At 46.0% G+C, this 21,808-nt stretch overlaps 1 protein-coding gene across 1 annotated transcript; it reads left to right on the top strand.

Moving 5' to 3' along the window:
• Positions 1–673: 673 nt before the first annotated feature.
• Positions 674–21,139, top strand: LOC119169413 (uncharacterized). The gene is made up of 8 exons (XM_037420494.2): positions 674–932; positions 4,341–4,550; positions 6,552–6,626; positions 9,120–9,158; positions 15,911–15,994; positions 17,205–17,304; positions 18,264–18,363; positions 20,308–21,139. The coding sequence occupies exons 1-8, from the start codon at positions 849–851 to the stop codon at positions 20,525–20,527; spliced, it is 912 nt and encodes a 303-aa protein (XP_037276391.1). The 5' UTR covers positions 674–848; the 3' UTR covers positions 20,528–21,139.
• Positions 21,140–21,808: the final 669 nt, after the last annotated feature.

Here is a 21,808-nt window from a genome sequence, read left to right on the forward strand (position 1 = left end):
CATTTCATTATAATGAGGCACTTCGTACGCTATATGTTTCAGCTATGCAGACAATTAAAGCATTTTTGTTTGTCATCGCCTGCCGTTTCGTAGTGACAGACAATGTGAACACCCGTAAAAATTTTGTCATGCGAGATATGTTAGGCAATACAAGCCTTAATTTCACAGTAATCAAAGTGTTTTCCAGCTCATGTTCTACTAAATTGGGTCTTATTGTTCACGATTTTTTTCTTGTGACGTTTCACATCCACGTGACGGCGCTCTACGACCCTGCCCGGAAAACTGTTTTTAAAAAGCAGAACATTGTCCGACAACCGACTGTTATGGAATTCGAACGTTTTGTCGGCGCCATAAATTTCGTCAACCCGACTTTGAACCAGCTCAAAATACTACATTGTCTCCCAGCGTCGCTTATATGTCCTTCCATTCAAAAGCTATTATCGCTTACAAATAACACCGTGTATTTGTTGCAATCCAGCCACCATCACTTTCTGCGATTCCACCGAAGGACTATGGCCGCATAAATTTAGCGTTGTACAAACTATCAGTACGTATGGCGTCAACTGGACCAATATGTACGTCCATAATAAATTGAGCCACTCGCTAGGTATGGCTTCCGGTACAGCCATCCCGGAACATTTCCTGTGTATTTCCGCAGTACAAACTGTCACCTGGCGGTCAATCCAGAAAAGCAGTTGACCGCCGAGCTGTCTGAAGTGTCAGCGGGGCAGGGCACGCCCAGATGCTTCTCAACGTCAAGGCTTCTCGCACTTCCTTGCTTATTCTGGCGATGTAAAAAAGATTGCTTCCGTGAGACACAAGACCAGTAATTACTGCCAACGAAGGTCATGCCAGCCGTCGCAAAAGCATTCACCGAGTGTATCATGAAGAGGTGCCGATACCTGAAGTTGTTTGCCTACATCATGTGCCTCGTAAGTTCCATTTATTCTATCTTGTGATCACAGGCGCTGAAGAAGTATATGTGTGTGTGGGGGGGGGGGGGGTATGTGCGCTTTTTGATATTATATTACGTAATCCGTATCTGGATGACAAGGCTGGTAAACAAGCTGCCGTGTGGAATACCTGATGTGAGTAAAATAGACAGAGTAATAAAAAGCTCAGAAACTCGGAAAACAGCTCATTTAGCAGTGATGGACATGCGGTGATTCGTGTGATTCTGGTTTATTAGAAGGCGTCCGACACCTATGACAAGAAGGCGTCCGACACCTTAGCCCCGACGTGGTGGTCTAGTAGCTAAAGTACTCGGCTGCTGACCCGCAGGTCGCGGGATCGAATACCAGCTGCGGCGGCTGCATTTCCGATGGAGGCGGATATGTTGTAGGCCCGTGTGCTCAGATTTGGGTGCACGTTAAAGAGCCCCAGGTGGTCGAAATTTCCTGAGCTCTCCACTACGGCGTCTTTAATAATCATATGGTGGTTTGGGGACGTTAAATCCCACACATGAATCAATGTCAAGTCACGTCATGCTTATTCCTTCAACTCTGTGGGTGACCCATGCAGCATTACGGAGGCAGTCGAGATTTCTAGACGTGGCCAGTTCCGCGCGCAAAACTGATGCGGTGGTGCCTATATAATCGATGGTGTTCGAAATGCGATTGGTTGTGAAGGTGTGGAAACTTTAAAAACAAGAATTTTTCTTTGGGGAACACGTGGTTAATCGCACCAGAACTTCTTGACGTGGGCAGTGATCAGTGCTAACAACTGACAAGACTAAGTGCATACGGCTAATGCTTGTAAATACATGCCTGCCATCCACTTGAAATTGATATTTGGCTAATTATAGCAGTAGGCGTCTTCGAACGATAATCTTGGCATCACTATTGGCACAGTTGAGCGCAAGTCCACAACACGTGAAAGAAGGCACTCTGAGCACAGATCGAACCGTTTTATCATTTTGAGCGGCTCAGAGATTTCCCGCATTTCCTGTACGTTTCGGGCTCAATGCCCATCCACGCAGAAATGAGTAATTAGAGCCATGGTTCTTTGAAAGTGGCCTTTTAAACATCACTTGGGGTCCTCCATCACGAACATCAACCTGGTACGATGAGCTGTCCCGCCACAACGGTTGTCGTAACGTTTAAGCATATATTAAGGCCGACGAGTAAACATTTCGCGAGTAGCTGTAGTCACGATAGCGCTCACGCGAGCATGCTTCGTCAGACTGAATCTTCGTCTTTACCTTACGTCGGACATGTTTTACAAATGTGGCCGTTCGCAGGCAAATATTTTTGCGTGAACGAAAATATCACGAATGTGGGTGCCTTTTATCTGTTCTCCATTTGTATGAGCCGCCACGCTTTAAAGCATCGTGTTACTCTTTCCCAATTTTACTTTCTTGAACAAGGATAACATGTGACTAAGTTTTACTTTTATAATTGATCGCCTCTCTGTACGACTGTTTTACTGGTCATACGTCACTTAAGCCTGACTATTGACGACATCACGCGCATTCGCCGCTCAAAAATCAATGGTCCTTTTCGTTTTGCAGTACGAGGACGCAGATGTATCACCATGGCATGTCCGTTAAAGATGTGACCTATGCGACAGTGGACGCTGATGGTTGCTTAGATAGTGCGATAATCATTTACCTTGCTGGGCGATACAAGGCTTTTACGGAGATTCGTACCGGATGCATTCTAATTGCAACCGCACCTTTTTAAGCATCTTATCGCGTGAAACAATAACGACCACCATTGCAAAACATTAAAAAGAAGAAAACGAAGGGACTAATCCTTCTAGTTTGCATGCATTTCTTTCTTTCAGTTGGGAGTGCCAGCTTGTTCTCCTTTGGGTTTTCCGCTGGTATTTTATCCGTTCTCGCAATGTATCAACCTGCGTTGCTCAACGCCTTCTTAATGATAATTTATCTTAATACATTTCCTTAACGTCGGTAATTTCAAGTCGTAAACGGCGTGCTGTAATTTTTCTGGTGTAACAGGTTCTAATGATTTGACAAAAATGTCACAGTAACTTTGCGGCGAGTAATGACGCAAAAAAAATTGTGCTCAAATTTACTATCTCATCCGACAGCAGTTCAGCAACAAAGTTTATTAAAATTAATATTCTGTCTTTTATTGCGCAATTCACTCATTTTCATGCGTTACAAAATTTGGTTCGCAGGAGTAAACAAAGTCGCAACAGTTTTATTTATAGTTCTGAGAACTTGAGAAATCTGAGATATTTTAAGCAAAATAGGCACATCTTGCGCAATTCAGGCTGCATCCGTAGTGTTGCCTTGTAGTCAAATATTCGAAGAGCAATAGATACGTTTTTTCTTTGTACGTAATCTATCCTCACTAGCGATAAAAACTTTACACCTGTCTTTCGGCCCAGAAGGAACTTTTCGTTCGTGCGTATCGTGATTGTGCCGCTTGTCGAGTTTCCTGCAAATTTCAAGCCTTTATCTGCGACCACGATAGTTACGTGGTACGAATAGCTTTATAGCTGCCGTCTCATGCATGTCTTGGGGCCTCCAAATAATTTTAGCCACACCCTTGCTCTTCCTGAAGCTTTAGGCATTCGTGAACTTCCGTGACTATTGTGCAGTGCCAACGCTCCATGTGTTAGCGTATTTGTTGATATTCTTTTTATTTTGTACCTCTTTCACTGGTTCTCTCATCTTTCATTTCACTTGTCCTTCGGCGTCCGTTACCAAACTGTTGTCTAGTTAACCTCCCCTACTTTACCCCTTTTGTATTCCTTCCTTCCTTTTTCGCTAGGTAAATTACATTACAGACCATTCACGGGAGAGAAACTGGCCCCATGGCTTCGTGAGAGTTCGATACGCGAAGGAACAAAAACAGTGCTGCGTTTCATGAAACCAACTTGTTTACAGCTTCTCTTGTGATAAAGAAAACGGCGAAAAGAGTATGTGCATGCGTTTGACAGACTAATGTGAACGTCACTCAGCCTTTGCCTGTAGCAACTGGTTCTATGCATGCACCATGCCTGCTTTTTGTCATTTTCCCCTGTGTTGTTGTGTGTGTACAAGATGTCAGTTTGCATGCTTTCGGTCGTTCTATTGTGCTATTTCATTGTGCAGCATCTTTGAGATCTATAGAAATGATGAACCACAAGTAAGTATGTTATGAAGCATTCATAAATTCATTAGAATACATTAATCTTGTAGCATAATAACGGCCGGTTCACTGTGAATTTCGGTTGTTTGTTTCTTTACTCTATTATTATTCACGCCCGCACTCAAGATTGTGGTTAATGATATATATGCATATTAGCCATCTTTCAGTGACGATACGCGTCCCTGGCGGACAGACTGCCATAAAACCATGCCTGTGTACCTCTGTCGCACGTGAGTGCAGTGCAGCGGCGTGGTTGTCGCCGTGCTTGGCTATGCGTCTCTGACCAGGCTCAACGTGCTCAGCACGGATAGTCGGCGCTGGGGACTCCACGAACACCAGCGACACCTTGCGGCGCTCGCGGTCGCCACCGTGGTGCTTGGTTCCGCGTGTGCCTTGGCAGCCGTGCTTGGCTGCGTGGACGCGCTGCTGGCGAGAAGACCTCACCTGGTGGTAAGCGCGGCCTACTGAACTTGCTAGAGAAACATGGGATGCATCGATTGTTCACCTGTCATGGGAGTTATCATAGGGGGCGTATTTATTGATATTGTCACGGGGAACACGAAGCCACAAGGGAGGCAGAAGCGAATATATTTAAAATATTTTTGGCGAGCTTCTGGCGGCACTGCATAGCCGCCAGAATCTCACGCGGCACTCCAGCCTTCTCCTTCGTCTCTTCATCTTCCACTGCGCGGCTCAGGCACCACACCTCGTAACAATATAATCAATCCTAGTTCTGTAACAGGGTCACTGTAACGAATGACAAAAACCAACTTCAGCGCAGGCAGGACCTTTCTTCGGAGAAACATGAAGAAATCCAGCGACTTATAATCAATGCCTTAAGTTTCTGCAAATACATAGATAAGCTATAGCTCATTGTCGCTGGTATCCTGACGACAAATCAGTCAGATTATCAGTATTGTGGTTCGTGTCTAATTAAGGGCTTTTAGCGCTACCTACCTACCTACCTTTCCTTGCACTGCAGTGCTGTGCAAGGAAAGTGTGGTGCGTGCTGGTTGGAATGCCATATTGCTACAATTGAAGCCCCAAAAGCAGACTGCAGACAAAGGAAACGACGAGGACCAGCACTATGTCACTTCTCGTCGTCGTTTCATTTGTTAGCTGTCTACTTTTAGCGATTCATTCCTGACAATGTGCAAGGAAGACTACGATAGCTTGCTCGAGAACCAATGCCAGAAACGACGATGCCAATACGGCTTCGTTTGGTGTGACCTGGTGCTCATACTTTCATACCTTCTTCGTATTACAGACGCACGATGGTGAACGCTGTCACGACGCTTTATTTCCAGTCAGGGATTGCTATGAAATTTCATGGTTGTTTCCTCGTGTTTCAGTGGTGTGAGTGCATGCACCTGGGGAAGTGTATGCATTGACGCATGCGCAGTATTTACTCTTGAGATGACTGCTTTTCATCGCCTTGCAAACGTCGCGATAGTATTGTCGAAGCAGAATGTTTCAGAACTTTTCTTGATATCCATATGGAGTTTGCGATCAAAGGCTTTTTTCAATCACATTGAATAGTGGTGAACTAGCAGCAGAAGCATTGTATGCACTGCATGTGTGACGGCTCATATACGAATAGGTGCGCGTGAAGACAAGTAGGCCAGGTTTTTCTGGCTGACGATTGGTCTAAATGCCCTCTTTTTAAAGCGCTATAGTTGCTTTGATGGACACAAGCTCACTTATGAAAGTTATTTTAAAGCGAGAATAGTTATGTGATCACAACAATGGCTGTTCTTGACGCTATAGTTGTCCGTCAGCTCCACTATAGTGTAACCGCTACTGCGCGAAATAATAAAATAAATGTAGATACAAAAGATCCCGCTGAGAATGAGATTCAAGCCCCGTATTCTAACACAGGCCGGTGCTTGTAAATCATTTGCGAACAAAACCCATGCGAGCTTCATGTCAGGGAAAGAATCACGTTAACATGTTGGCATTTTGTTGAGGATCATTCAGGTCGCATCAAAGCACGGTTACTTATTGAGTAAGGTTTCGTCTGTGTCTGTTTGTATAGTTCTGTGCATGTCCACTTTCTCACATAATTATTATGCAACTATTTGGAGCGGCTGGAGTCACATATAGGCGCCAGCCTCTCATTAAATACATTTAGCTAAAAAACTAAAATGTTCCACATATTCGTTCGGCATTCCTTTATCCTGACAACGTTCTCAAAAAAACTAGTTGTGTTCTATCGTGATTCTATTCCGCAACATATTTCCTGATAGTAATATCGGCATCACTGGTAATGCATATATGCACGAAATCTACCATGCCAACTGTCAATAATGTGCACTCAAAAAATATATAAGTGCACGCTGTGTTTTAACCTGTATAGAGCGGTACTGTTGGCCTGCGATGCAACGTAATTTGTGCATTTTAACGTGATGCGAGACCTTGTATTCAAACAAAAAATGCTCTTCTGTTCTTTAGCTGGATGTCATTGCGGGCGTCCTAATTTTGGCTCAAGTTGGAGTTGCTTCCGCAGGATTCACTTTAATGATATGGGTGAGTGAAAAATGCTTATTTGGACAGGCCATATTTGGTGATATTTTTACGTACAGCCCACTAAAATTTGCGGAGCTCATCACAGAACAGGATGAATATGAAGTACATGTTCACTTGCTTACACTACGTTTTTTTTTTTCTTGTGAGCATTTTTATTGGCTAAAAAAATGCGAAGTCGACGGTCGCAGCACTTCTACTATCGTAGCCTCTTCGTTTGGTGTCGCAGATATAAAGTGAAAGAATGTTCACGTAATAATATCGCGGGATGAGAGGCCATATGAGATTACATTCTGGAACTTATTACGAAATCTATATACAACACTCGCAGTCACCTTTTAACGTTACTCATGTACAGTTGCATTGTTCAGCACACTACCTATGAGAAAGCACTGAACTCCCGCAATTTGTGGCTTTATTCAGTTAATGTCTCAGTCACGTCGTTATACAGGCTCAGTATATGTTGTTAGCGTGTTTCAAAAAGGGCCGTGAAACGGTGTCTGCCAAAGCAGCAGGAATATGTATGTGCCTTAATTCTTGATACATGTGGTCGCTAGACTTCTCACGCAGGCTGTACACATTTGGTCTCGGAAAATACGCAGTGCATTAGCGTCGTGCTTATTTCTCGATCGCGCATCACGTGATCGGTGAGTGACTTCAACCAAGGCGCGTTCCGATGACGTGCATGGTGCAAGTGATAAATGAAATGATCTTTTACACACTGTGCATGTGCCGAGCCTCGCGTTAGTGTATAGTTATACGCGTAGCTGGAAGTACCACGCGCCAGGCGTTCCCGTGTTCTTGCTAAGCGTGCTCACGACTGTACACATTATATTTTTAACGATTGCAGTTGACGTTGCAAAAAAATGAACGCTGCTGGATTATATATCTGCGTTCAATCCATCATCAACTAAATTGTTCAGCATATCAATAAACGGCCCAGGCGGAGTTTAAAAGAAGGTTACAAAATACAAGCTATCGCTTACAGCCGACGGATTTGTGTGAACTGAAAATTTACTGAAGTAGGTGAGGTCGAAGAAGCAGTGCACACGAAAGCTGAATGTGCGTTAAAAAGAGACACTAAGCATTTAAAAAAAAAAACAGGAGCTTATTATGTCATGATACATAATTTAGCGTGGCGAACTTGAAAATCAAGTCGAAAATTTGCATAAGCCAACGTAAATAACTTTATTTTGCCGAAAACAAGCGAGAGGCGCCGCGGCCGCTATCGCGAGTCTCGCCGCCACCTGTGATTTGTCGATACTCCATGACGTCACGCGCGGGACGGTAAGTACAGCTGACAGCGCTCGCCGGAAGGCGATGCCGGGTTTGTCTGTAGACATGGGATCGTAGCTGTTAGCACTGTTAGGATGGTGAGTTGTGGAAGTTGTAACGATTTCGTTGTACAGTGTAAATTTTAATGGAAGGGGCTGTTTGTAGCGCGTTCAAGCGGGAGCGATAGCAACCACAGCCTCTGTTCCAGTCATCCAGTGGCGAGCAAAACAACCGGTCGTTATGATATGGAACCGCGTCAAAATTGCCACCCCTCTCTCTTCGAGGTGATTACGCCCGTTCGCGTGTCAAACTTTCCGCTGCTCTCCCCTGTGGCGTCCTTGAAAGTCGTATCGTTATCCTGCAACGTAAAACCCCACATACTATTAGATTTATTAAATGAAAAAGAATTAAACAAGACGAATAGCCTGCTTGCCGCAAACAGGGACACCAGGGACCAAACCTACAAACTGCGAATTTGGCGTTAGCCGAAGAGCGAGACACAGATTGGAAAAAAAGGCGGGCATGTTAACATGAGGCACGTCCGGTTGACTAACATGCACTGGGGAAGATATAAAGGGGGAAAAGAGACAGAGGAGAGGGAAGAACGATACACATAACTTCGATCACACTTGGGGGAGCGCATGCAGCCTACAGGCGGTCGCTCAGATTAGTTGAGTTCAGGTACTGCAGTAGCGCTGTAGTCCGAAGGTTGTAGGTATTGTCCCCACTTGGCCAAGTTAATTTTTCATCACCTTTAACCCTTTCCATTTATGCAATAATTACTATACTACAGTTAAACAAGCAAGTATTGTCCCCTAATGTTTCCCTAGTTTCAGGCCCCGCCGCGGTGGTCTAGTGGCTAAGGCACTCGGCTGCTGACCCGCAGGTCGCGGGATCGAATCCAGGCTGTGGCGGCTGCACTTCCGGTGGAGGCGAAAATGTTGTATGACCGTGTGCTCAGATTTGGGTGCACGATAAAGAACCCCAGATGGTCGAAATTTCCGGAGCCCTCCACTATGGCGTCTCTCATAATCATATGGTGGCTTTGGGACAATAAACCCCACATATCTATCAATAAATCAATCCCTAGTTTCATTTTCTGATAGCTTTTTTTTATTGTGTTGAGCCTAAAAGAGGAAAAAATGAGCCCTCAGAAAACACGCCCTCTTCTGTATATAAGGTACTCGGTCACTTACGCGATTTCTTTCCGAATTCTTGCAGGTCAAGAACGACATTCCGCCAGGAAGGACCAACTGCAAAGTGAGCCTCTTTGTATGTTCTAGTCAAGTGATAAAACAGCATTAACCTTGATTTTCATGCCATGAGACCTTGTGGATTTGAAGCATACTTTGGAGCTCGTTTTGCTGTGGAGCGCAGACCATGGAGAGAGAGGGGGGGGGGGGTCATTAACAGCCCCACGAGTGCTTTGAAGACGCCGCTGCTACGTAGTCTCAGTTTCCCCTGAGGAAGGAACCGAGTCGGTTCCGAAACGTCGAGTTGCTTCACGAACTTCTTGGTTGGAGTTTAAATCATTTCACAAACGAAATTTGGCATTGAAGCAAAAAACGGTACCCTCAGAATTTTAACAGAAGTCAGTAGGATGACATTTGAAGTTCGCAAGACTCACCCAAGGGACAAAAAATTTTGCTCCCTCGGGAATATGTTAGAAATTTGTTGTTTCGATGCGCCAAACCAGAGAATTAAATTCGATCACATTTGAGAGGGTCGAGAAAACTACTGGGACGTTTGGCACGTAATGAACTTGCTGTCATTACCGACAAAATCGTCCCAAACGCGCCATGTAGCTCTGTCAGGTTTTCTGTTTGTCAGAAGTCAGACTACTACGTCGCACTTTTCGGCCAATCAACGTGGCTCACAAGAGGGATACACACATGGTTGCTGGCTTGCGCGGCACCCCGCGAGATGGCTGCAGCTGATTCTCGCCATCCATACAATATTTATGCATTATCACACGTAATATAACGCCTTGTCTCGTTTTCTAGAAATTGTGTCGCTCTTTTAACTATGTTTATTATTCATGACCGTCAACTTTTTTAGTGCTGCCATATAGTTCAAAGCTGTTGCTTTAGTGCAGTGCATGGTGTATCACTTTTCTTACACCATGGTGAAATGTAACCAAGCACGTGCTTAACTTAGTCCTGTCAACTAAGCAGTATGGACAGTATGTGGAAAATAGTGCTCATTTTTGTTGTAGTATTCCACATCATGCAGTCTGGCAAAAGCAACATTTCATAAAAAATCTGAAACAATATAAATAAGTGTGTTCGGGAAAGAGTGTGATATGAATGGAAAAGGTTGAGAGGTTCGTCATATTGTTACGGGTAACGTATTTAATAAGTTAAATACGATGCACTGTGCTCGGCGAACAAGATGGCGACAGTTCATCAACAACCAGCCACGAACGTCGTCTTTCTCTTTCTTCCAGACAGGCTGTGCCGGTGGTTGCGTATCATAACCCCCCGGCGGTAGAAGCACCGTCTCGGTGCTTGAGCAACTCGGATGCGGTAGAAGGAGGGTGATAGGGCTTGAGTCGGGCTATGTGCACGATGTCACTCGAAGGTGACGATGATGACGTTGAATCGGCTGGCACGATCTCGTATGTAACGTCAGTCACCTGGCGAACGACGCGGTATGGTCCAGTGTAGCGTGACAGCAGTTTTTCAGAAAGCCCTACACGCCGAGTGGGGGACCAGAGGAGGACAAGGGAACCCGGTGAAAAGTGCACGTTTCGATGATGGGAATCGTAGAGCTGTCTTTGGTGCTCCTGTGAAGCCTGCAGGCGGCTGCGGGCGAGTTGGCGTGCGTGGTCGGCTCGCGCGATGGCTTCGCCGGCATACTCCGTGACCGAGGGCAGCAAGGTGTCAAATGGTAGGGCGGGTTCTCGGCCGTATAGAAGATAGAATGGTGAATAGCCGGCAGTGTCGTGACGTGACGAATTATATGCGAACGTCACAAATGGCAAATGAACGTCCCAGTCCTGGTGGTCGGCCGCTACGTATTTGGAAAGCATGTCGGTTATGGTGCGGTTGAGGCGCTCCGTAAGACCGTTCGTTTGCGGATGGTACGAAGTGGCAAACTTGTGCTTGGCCGAGCAAGAGCGCAGGATTTCTTCAACGACAGCTGATAGGAAGGTGCGGCCCCGGTCAGTGAGAAGTTGGCGTGGAGCTCCGTGTACTAAAATAATATCATATACCAGAAAGTCCGCCACATCGGTTGCGCAACTCGTCGGAAGTGCTCGTGTGATAGCGTACCGTGTCGCATAGTCAGTGGCGACAGCGATCCATTTGTTGCCTGAGCTGGAGATCGGGAATGGGCCAAGCAGGTCGAGGCCAACTCGAAAAAAAGGTTCAAAGGGAATGTCGATCGGCTGAAGGAATCCAGCTGGTAGCGAAGATGGCTTTTTGCGGCGCTGGCAGGGTTCACAAGCGGCGACGTAGCGTCGAACAGAGCGGGCAAGACCAGGCCAAAAGAAACGACGACGTACACGGTCGTATGTGCGAGAGACGCCCAAGTGGCCCGCCAAAGGAGCGTCATGAAGTTGGTTGAGAACAGTCGCACGAAGATGTGCTGGTATGACGGGGAGCAAGTCATGGCCATATGGATCGAGGTTACGGCGATACAGGATGCCGTCTTTTACCAAGAACATTTGTAGAGATGCGTCGCGAGGCCTTGACTCAAGCTTGCTAATGATGGTTCGCAGTGAAGCATCCAGGCGTTGTTCGTGGCCAAGGTTGAGTAGCTGCGTCACAGACAGAAGGTCTGGAAAGGTGTCAGTATGGGCAGCCTCTTCCACAGGGTAGCGTGATAAGCAATCAGCATCTTGGTGTGACCGCCCTGTTTTGTACGTTACGGTGAACGTGTATTCTTGTAATCGTAGGGACCAACGAGCGAGGCGTCCTGTGGGATCCTTGAGTGAGGCCAGCCAGCATAGCGCGTGATGGTCGGTAACTACCCGGAATGGACGCCCGTATAAGTATGGGCGAAACTTGGCGACTGCCCACACGAGAGCGAGACACTCACGTTCCGTGATTGAATAGTTGCGCTCGGCTGTAGATAGCAGGCGGCTTGCATATGCTATAACACGGTCATGGCCGCGTTGATGTTGCATTAGCATTGCTCCGATGCCATGCCCACTAGCGTCAGTGCGAACCTCGGTTGGAGCTGATGGATCGAAATGGGCTAAAATCGGCGGTGTTGTAAGGAGCGTCGTGAGCTGGGAAAAAGATGAGGCTTGATCAGCGCCCCAGAAAAACGGGGTGTCCTTCTTCAGGAGGTGTGTGAGTGGGCGTGCAATGATGGCGAAGTCCTTAACAAACCGTCGAAAGTAGGAGCACAAGCCCACAAAACTGCGAACGTCCTTTGTTGACTTCGGAACAGGAAAGTCCGTGACGGCGCGAATTTTCTCGGGATCCGGGCGGACTCCTGCGGCATCGACGATGTGGCCAAGTACGGTTATTTGACGACGAGCAAAGTGGCATTTCGACGAGTTCAGTTGAAGTCCGGCTCGACGAAAAACTTCAAGAATCGCCGATAAACGCTTGAGATGGGAGTCGAATGTGGGCGAGAAAACGATAACGTCGTCTAGATAACATAAGCAGGTTGACCATTTAAACCCTTGGAGCAACGAGTCCATCATTCTTTCAAATGTGGCCGGCGCATTACAGAGACCAAAGGGCATAACTTTGAAGTGATAAAGTCCGTCAGGAGTGACGAATGCGGTCTTCTCACGGTCCATCTCATCCACAGCGATCTGCCAATAGCCAGATCGAAGGTCGATAGTGGAAAAATACGTAGCACCGTAAAGGCAGTCTAAGGCATCGTCGATTAAGGCAACGGATAAACATCTTTCTTCGTAATTTTGTTGAGATGCCTATAATCTACACAAAAGCGCCATGTTCCATCCTTCTTTCTGATCAGGACGACAGGAGAAGCCCAGGGGCTACAAGAGGGTTCGATTATGTCTTTTGCAAGCATCTTTTCGACTTCCCGTTGTATGACGGTGCGCTCGGACGCGGAAACACGGTATGGACGTCGGTGAATGGGACTCGCGTCACCAGTATTGATGCGGTGAGTAACAACACTCGTTCGGCTTAAAGTTGTGCTGGCGAAGTCGAAAATGTCACTATAGGACTCTAGGACGTGACGAAGGGCTTCCGCTTGATCAGGAGCGAGGTCTGTAGGTACCATGTGGTCAACGTCGACGCCCGATAACCGTGATAGAGTTGGTTCATTGTCTGAGGTGCAGCAATCATCCACTCTGAAGGGTTCAACCGTATGGTCTTGTAGAGTAGTAATTTCAGCCAGGGAGATACCTTGTGGAAGAATTTGGGCTGTGAGGGAAAAATTGACAATAGGAAGGCATGTGCGGTTTTCAACGATTGTCAAAATGGTGTGCGGAACAGCGACGCCATGCGTAAGCATCACGGCATGAATTGGTGCCACCATGTATTCACCGTCAGGTACAGGTGGTGTAGAGAAGAGGTCGATATGTGTGACACAGTTAGGCGGAAGGCGTGCGAAATCAATGCAGCAAAGGTGACTTTGGGGTGGGTTGGTCAGATCAGAAAGTAGAGGCATTTCAAGGTCAAGACAGCCGGCTGAGCAATCTATAAGGGCCGAGTGAGCGGTGAGAAAATCCATGCCTAGAATTACTTCATGAGGACAGTTTTCTATAACGGTGAAAAGAACAGCAGTGCTTCTATCGGCGATAGTCACACGGGCGGAGCACATGCCGATAATCGCGGCAGTTCCCCCGTCGGCGACTCGAACGGCTCGGTTCAAGGCGGGTGTGAGAACTTTCTTTAGGCGGCGACGAAGAGCAGCACTCATTATGGACACATGCGCGCCAGTATCGATCAACGCGCGCACAGGTACATTGTCTAAAGTAACGTTCAACAGATTCCGGGTGGTCGGTAATGTCACACGAGGATTTCTTGCAGAGGTCGTCGTCAATGCAGCTTCACCTCCAGAAGCTGCACTGCCTAGTTTTCCGGTCGGGGGCGCTGCGAATAGGTCGGAGAGGCAGGACGGCGTTGTGGGGGCGAACGAGATTGACGGCGAGCAGGGGATGGCGAGCGGGCGTAGCGAGGTCTCGTCAGAGGTGCGGCAGGATCAGAGGATGTGGTCGGCATAGGGGAACCAAAATCAAATGTTGAGGACGCCTGGTGGTCAGAAGTGGCTTGGGTAGGAGGCCCATAGCGTGCCGGCGGAGCCCAGTGATTGCGGCAGTGGCGAGCAATATGACCAACACGTCGGCAGTTGAAGCATATGGGCTTGTCGTCCAGTGTACGCCATTCGGACAAATTGCGCTGTCGAGAGTAGTTGGAACCATATCGAGGAGCGGATGGACGACGATAAAAAGGCTCGGCAGAGTAGACTGGTTGAATGGGGTGTAGGCCGACATTCGATAATTCTTGACGAACGACGGCTTGTATCAGTGAGATTGTGGTCGGTGAAGGATCAGGCGTTGGAAATGGAGTAGCTACTGGTTGGGCTGCCTCGACCTCACGACGAATGATGCGGGTGAGGTTGTCACATCGGGGAACTTGGCGGACGGAGTCATCACACGAGGAAGTAGCAGCTGTGTTCGGCAGGCGCGTGATGCCGTGGGTGACGCGGCGGGCTTTAGCCTGTTCTAGACGGCGGCATTCTGTCAGGATCGTGTCGATGGTCGTGACATTATTAAAAACCAGCAGGTTGAAGGCATCGTCAGCAATGCCTTTGAGGACATGGTTAACTTTTTCGTCTTCTGACATGCGCTGATCGACCTTGCTACAAAGCGCCAAGACGTCAAGAATGTATGACACGTACGATTCAGTAGACGTCTGGGCGCGAGTGGCGAGAGTCTTCTTGGCAGCGAGCTGACGACCAGATGAATCGCCGAAAAGATCACGGATCTTCGATTTGAAAAGATCTCAACTTGTGATTTCGGCTTCGTTGGTTTCGAACCATGTCCGCGGCGTGCCGTCGAGGTAGAACACAACATTGGCCAGCATGAGCGTCGGATCCCAGCGGTGGGTAACACTGACTCGCTCGTACCGGTGCAGCCAGGAGTCAACGTCGATGGTGCCGTCAGCGGAGAAAGTTCCAGGATCCCGCAGGGGTGGCAGGGTGACGTAGGTTGTTGACTCGGATCGAGAGACCGGTGGGGATGAGGCACTGGCAGTTGAAGTAGCCGAAGAGTCCCCGGTGTTGCGACCGCTGCGCGTCTCCATCGAGGTACGGGAGTCGTCCACCTCCACCAATAATGTTACGGGTAACGTATTTAATAAGTTAAATACGATGCACTGTGCTCGGCGAACAAGATGCTGATGCTGATGCTGATGCTGATGGCCTTTTATGGATGGCGCTTACCCACAAAGGGGGATGGGCCAAGAACCGGGCGGCAGGATACTTAAATGAAACTAAACTGAAAATGAAGCCAATCTAAAAAAGTAGCTTAAAATAATACTACCAAAAAAACAAAAATGTGTGCTGAGCAAGCGGTCAAACCATCTTTTGTTTTTGAAAGACAAAACTACGAATCATAAACTAAAGATTTGAAAAGGTAGTGGTTCACTAGCATGGTAATCGTTTAGTTGCGTTAATGTAATCAAACACAGCGGAGCATACATCCCTGTGACAGTAACCAAATGAAGTTCCGCCAAGTGATAAAATTACTGGTAAACTTACTTGTATTCCGAGCTTCTTTTGTAATGGGGTTACTAAAAATCTTTTTCTCTGATAAGAATAACGATGACAGAATAAAAAGAAATGTTAACAAGATGGCGACAGTTCATCAACAACCAGCCACGAACGTCGTCTTTCTCTTTCTTCCAGACAGGCTGTGCCGGTGGTTGCGTATCAATATGATTTGTCCATGTGTTACTTTCGCAAGAGCAGTGACACGTGGTTTCAAATGGAGAGTGCTTCGAAGACCGGTGAATGAGAGCAGCATTTTTTCTGCATAGACACGTCATCTAGCAATCTTATCTTTTTCTCCTCTTTCAAAGGGCTGTCTGAAGAACATGATTTTCGTCTGCGGCAGGCTCATACCGGCAATAGGAAGCCTGCTTCTGACATCCAGTGTAGCCCAGGTGAGTACAAAACAAGCAATGAATTTACCAAGTCGTGTCGCAAAACAGTGTGTATCTTATGCAACTGAACAACTGTTCCGTTACGTTATATTTGTTTTGCTATGAAGAGATTGACGTTTTATTACGTCGGCTACTCCATTTCTATGAGTTCTGCAGCGAGAAAACAAAAAGGGGAGGGGGGATAGTTACCTCGAACGAACAATGAGCAGCTAAAACACATACAGGCTATATAGCACACTGGAACAAGTCAAGATAACATGGTAGTGTACAGTTAACTTGCAGAAGTTCACATTGCAATAAAGCGTTTATACGCACGCATTGCTCACAGTATATGAGCTAACACTTTATTCCTATATAACAACACAAAGCTGTACATCACCAGCCTTTATCTAGTCCATTGTCTACTAAGGAGTAGTTATGTTTGGGGCACGCGAAGGATGGCCAGTCTCTAGACGGCCATTCTTCGGGCGGGCGGGCGGGTACGTGGACGGATACATGGACGGATGGACGCTTCGCCCCAGTCATCATCATTCACTGCGTGGATATATGCTGTAATTTTTTATAGCGATACGTTTCATCCCCGGCTCAGCGTGCTTGTCGAAACAGAGTTGAAATACTATAGTTACGTCCTATGACCACACGTAAAAGACTTTTTGGGGATTTAAACCAATAAGTAGTGGCGTACTGTGACGCCCATAACGGCCTATTTATGAACTTGAGACCGAAAATTATGAAAGCATTGCTTAGCCATACGGTTTTAGCAGGACATTGATGGGGGACCAGTCAAATTTCTGAACCCGATTTTCGAACCTAACTACTGATAACCATTCCCATCTTTTTTCGCAATCATATCACATCAAGCACAGCTGGTTTTCGGTTTACCGCGGTTGGGTTCCAAACAGTCACGGAAATTCAGCTTAATGTGCTTTGTGAAGATCCCTTTGCGTTAATATTACGGAAAAACTTTCCTAGGTACACAGTGTTAAATGCACGGTGTAAGAAATAGCTTTTACACCGTGGTTAAAGGTAACCATACTCAAATAAGTAATCAGTCAATGGTTATGTACCGCTATGATCTTTCTGATCGTGTTTCGAAATTTGTGTTTCAGGTGTGGATTAAGATTCCGTTGCCTGGCTTTGTCCTAAACCTAGAAAAATATACATGCCTTCATCTATACATATTACTGCAATCCAAGTCTTTTCATTTCAGTGCATTGCGATTGTTGTAAATCGTGTCGACCAGTCACAAGCCGAAGTTCAAGCCAAGCTTGATCGGGCGAACAATCTAGAGGAGTACAGAATGAAAACAGGTATATGTCATTTGTGTTGTTCATAACGCAACAGCGCATTCCCTCGGAAAACACCACTGTCTGTTGCGTTTATTATAGACCATTAAAATACCAACAAAGGAGATACGTAGCCCTTATGTTTATCTTCCTTAGCTTACTGAAGAGCTTTCATATAAGTAAGGAAAGCAAAACCGCACTTGTACAAAATGCTTGTCTTTTTGCAGCAATATATAACATATATCTTTAGATACTAAAAATTAATCGCGAGAATACAAACCTGATGGCGAGATCTGGTTTCGATTACTATCCACATAATAAGCTGACATTCATTATCGCATTCACAATTATAGCGTCTATGTCTCTGCATGTTTGGCACACTGATCGGCTATAACTGTGAACAAGCATTTGGAATAAAATACAGAAATCTAAAATGATTAATTTTGAGCACATAATTGCGATGTTGTAGTAAACTGATAACATGCTTTTCTTGCTTGAAACAATCACACTTGAAAAGTGTATTTTAGAAATCACGCTTGATATATACTAATTTTACACTAAAGTTCATATTTGAAAGTGGACTGGCTGTGAATGACGTCACAGTGACGCTATGACACAGAGCTCAGCTTCCGCTCAGTAATCATACACCGCTTAACTTAATGTGCATCGAAGTTCGAAAACAAACGCCCCATTAAAAATACATGTCAGGATTCCTTTTAATTCATAACATCTATACGAGGAATTTTCGGGAAATTTTGCGTATCTGGTGAAATCATATACTGTGAGACTGAGAACAGCTTTATGGTGCTGCGCATCATCCGTTCAGATTGAATTCGTTTACATGTAATGCCTATGAATTCTTCATTCTTAGTATTCCCCCACAAAACTGTAATCAGTTGCAACAAAACGTCAAGCTTCATCTAGACCAAGATTAAACTTTTGAAAGTTGAGCCATCCGCGTAAGTGTGTACTTTGCTATTCAGTGGACCAATTCATCGGCTCATGGGCACCTAGGAAAAGCCGATCTTGGGGCGGAAACCTCGACTACTCGGACTCAATGTTTAGCGGTTCTGTAGGTGCGAGGTAAGCGCGAGTTCCCTTCCATTTCTTTTTGTTTTTTTTTTTTTTAGCGTTTGTGCTTGTTTTTGTTTTCTTGGATGGTATTTAGGCTAAAGTGAAAACTGACTGCATTGAGAAAGGTTGACAAAAACGAAACAGGAACAATGGCTTTCCTTCATATATAGTGTAATTGTGATGTTGCAGTCAAAACACCGGCTAACATGGCATTCTAGACCGGCAATTGGTCTTTCTGGGCATGACATACGTTGTTAGATACAATGTCCAACAAAACCATTATAGATTCCATGTCTCGAAGGATCAACAACTGTTAAGCTCTATTCCCGATAGTTGCAGGCTTTTCAGATTGCAGTCACGACAGCTTGTACAGGACCACACAGAAATATCAGATAGTGATGCTTCGAGGCGTGAAGGTAACCTTCTTATCTATAAATTTCTTCTAGTCATGAATGTGCCACTTGAATGCTGTATGATAAACCATCGTCATAGAGCATACAAGTTGTATGCGCGGAAGATACATTTGCCAAAGGTTGCCTTGTATGCGCGCTTTCAACTATCGACAAAATGAAGCGCCATGCTTTCTGAGGTGCTGATCACCATTATAGATTTATTGCTGGGTGAAAGTTAGACTAACGGTTGCAAAACTCGGTAAATAATTATTTTCATTCTCCGCTTTCTTTAAAAAATCCTCATGCATTTGGCACCTGTCGTTCCACTTCAAGATCCTTATGAAACGTATGTCGTAGACAAAAAAAAAGCAATTTTCATTTAAACAAAATACTTCTGATTGAAGTCAGTGACATTGCCAGTCTGCGTAAAAAAAAAAAAAAACTACGGTCCATCATTTCACCTGTTCACAAGCAACAAGTAGTGATGCGTCAAATGCAACTAACTCATCATTGCAACCGCACCATTATTCATGTGCTGCAAATCGAATACATTTTTTTGCAAAATAACAGTACGTGACATAATTACAAAGCGGCCGTTCGAAAACAATACGCAACCGGGTTTCACGGTGAAGCAAGCTTTATCTTGCGGCCGGCCACTTGCAAACGTGGGTAGATAGACCGTAGAAGCGCTTTATCGAGGCTGCGGGGCTGTCCGGACGCACTCATCTGGCGCCACTGATGAACAGACGGGCAATCCACTAAGGTACACATACATACGCACTACTTTATGGCTCATCGTAGCTGACATCACAGTGCTATTTCCATCTCTTATTTACGCTCATCTTTTCTCAAAAGCGGGGGAGAGGGGTCAGCAATAATTTATGTACGTGCGTGCGTGCGTTTGTGCATGTGGCTGCATATGTAAAGATGAAAACTGAAAATTTTCGGGAAGAGCTTAAACCTGCCCTCCCCTTCCCCCCCCCCTCCCCACGGCTACACCATGCGCGCTTTACGGTACATATATGTAGAACATGATGTTCATAATGACTCGGTTTTGCTACGAACGGCTAGTGAAGAAATAATGTCGACGTCACACGATTTTCCTTATCGCAGTCTTACACGCTTGTGTCTGACACGAAATCATTCGCCGCACCGAAACACATCGTTTCACTTTCAGTAGCATTTGCTGAAGACATGTTGCGGTGCTTAGGTCACAGGCGAAACATCAAGAAGACGCAGGACAGAATGTTATGTCCTGTGCCTTCGGTTCCTTCGTGCTGTTACACTTATGAACATGGTTCACCTGTTAACACTTCACCTATAATACCTGATAACGGTGGGATATAGTTCCGCGTACCGCGGATTCCTAAAGTGAGCGGGGATGCACGTTCATACTGTTGTTGTTGTTGTTGTTGTTGTTGTTGTTGTTGTTGTTGTTGTTGTTGTTGTTGTTGTTGTTGTTGTTGTTGTTGTTGTTGTTGTTGTTGTTGTTGTTGTTGTTGTTGTTGTTGTTTGCGGGGAAGTGCACAGTGTTATCTTCTTCCGCTACATTCTCACGCAGGGAAACTGCTGCCGCTACCACGCCACGGGTGAAACTGCGGTTCGGCGCCGTCAAGTCTCCTCCGGAGAGGATCCGGCCTCCGATCAAGATCGTCATCACCGAGGCCCCATCCGACGCCTCCACCAGGGCCGCCGCTGGCGCTGCTTTCCAGCGAGACACGCAGGGAGAAGGGGGAACCCTGTCCCTTCCCGACTTCAGTAACTACGCAAACGTCGAGTAGGAGGCCGTCGCTGGGACAATGGAAAACTTCACCTGCACGAAAGCACGCAGCGTATGCTTACGGCTGTAATACGGAACGACAGTTCAAGCCCTGTAATCTCTACTATATGGTCTGCTCTTTCACACGTGAGAACGACTAATGGTTCTCAGGTCGGACATTCGCGCTAACTTAATTGTTTCGGAGCTACCGGGTAAAAAAAAAAGCTAGTACATGCTTTCTAAAAGTGTGCACCAGAGTCTACACGCTTGGCGCCTCACCTTGCTGCATTTTCTTTTTTTGCAAGTTGCAGTGAAGTTAGTTTAGCTGTGCGTGTTTGAAGACGAAGTTAATACGAATCAGCAACATGTCTAAACTGCCACGTCAGCAAACTTTGTCACCTTTTACGTAGGCTATTACTCGCGCATGCGTGTCTCCTTTTAAGAAATATATTCGCGGAACTTATCGCACATTTTGCTATAACAACTGTTGTTTGAAACTATTTATAAACAATTCACAACTAACCTGAATGTTTCCACTCGAACAGATGCTAGCACAAGTAAATATTGCGCGCTAGCTTTTGACTTCTTTTATTTAAATTTTAACAACATTCCTGTAATAAAAACTTTCTCCAAACCTTGTTATTATCTTCACTTCTCAAACGTTTGGACCCCACTTTATTTATTCCCAAGCTTGCAATAAGGTCTTGTACTGGAGAGAACTATACATTTACAAGGATTTCTGCATGACCTAATGGTTTGTTATCACAATGCAAATCCAATAGTGGTTTCTCGCAGCGGAGCTATTATATGCCATTCTAGTTTCTAGCGTATCGCTGCGTCAGTGGAACAAATGCTCCAGCCCCACCTAGGGACCAGTGGTGGTAAGGAAGCCCTGACGCGCTTTTTGAGCCTCGTCAGAAAACTTTCATTGGTAGTCGTGGTTATGAATATGTGAGCCAAGGGTGTTTGCGCAGCGTGCGGCCAGGATAATATATGTGGAGCAATTATTTTCACTAGCTTGTGTAACGCTGTCCCTCCATACACCCCCACTGCGCACGCTCGCGTCTCGTGCGGGTCCAGGAAAACACCCGCAGAGCTGTCGCTTTGCTCCCGCTCTCTCGCTTCGCAAGGCCGACGCAGGCAGCGTATGCTAGCAAAAAAAAAATCGTAGTATATTTACCAGTAAATGAGTGGGGTGAAGCGTTCATCCGTGCGTCCGTCCGCCCGTCTGTCTGTCACTCACACTAGTACCACCTGCTGAGTTAGTCATACAACTAGGTAGTTACGAACCGGTCACACACAC

This window comes from Rhipicephalus microplus, chromosome 2 (assembly GCF_043290135.1).
Source record: "Rhipicephalus microplus isolate Deutch F79 chromosome 2, USDA_Rmic, whole genome shotgun sequence".
Taxonomy (NCBI): domain Eukaryota; kingdom Metazoa; phylum Arthropoda; class Arachnida; order Ixodida; family Ixodidae; genus Rhipicephalus; species Rhipicephalus microplus.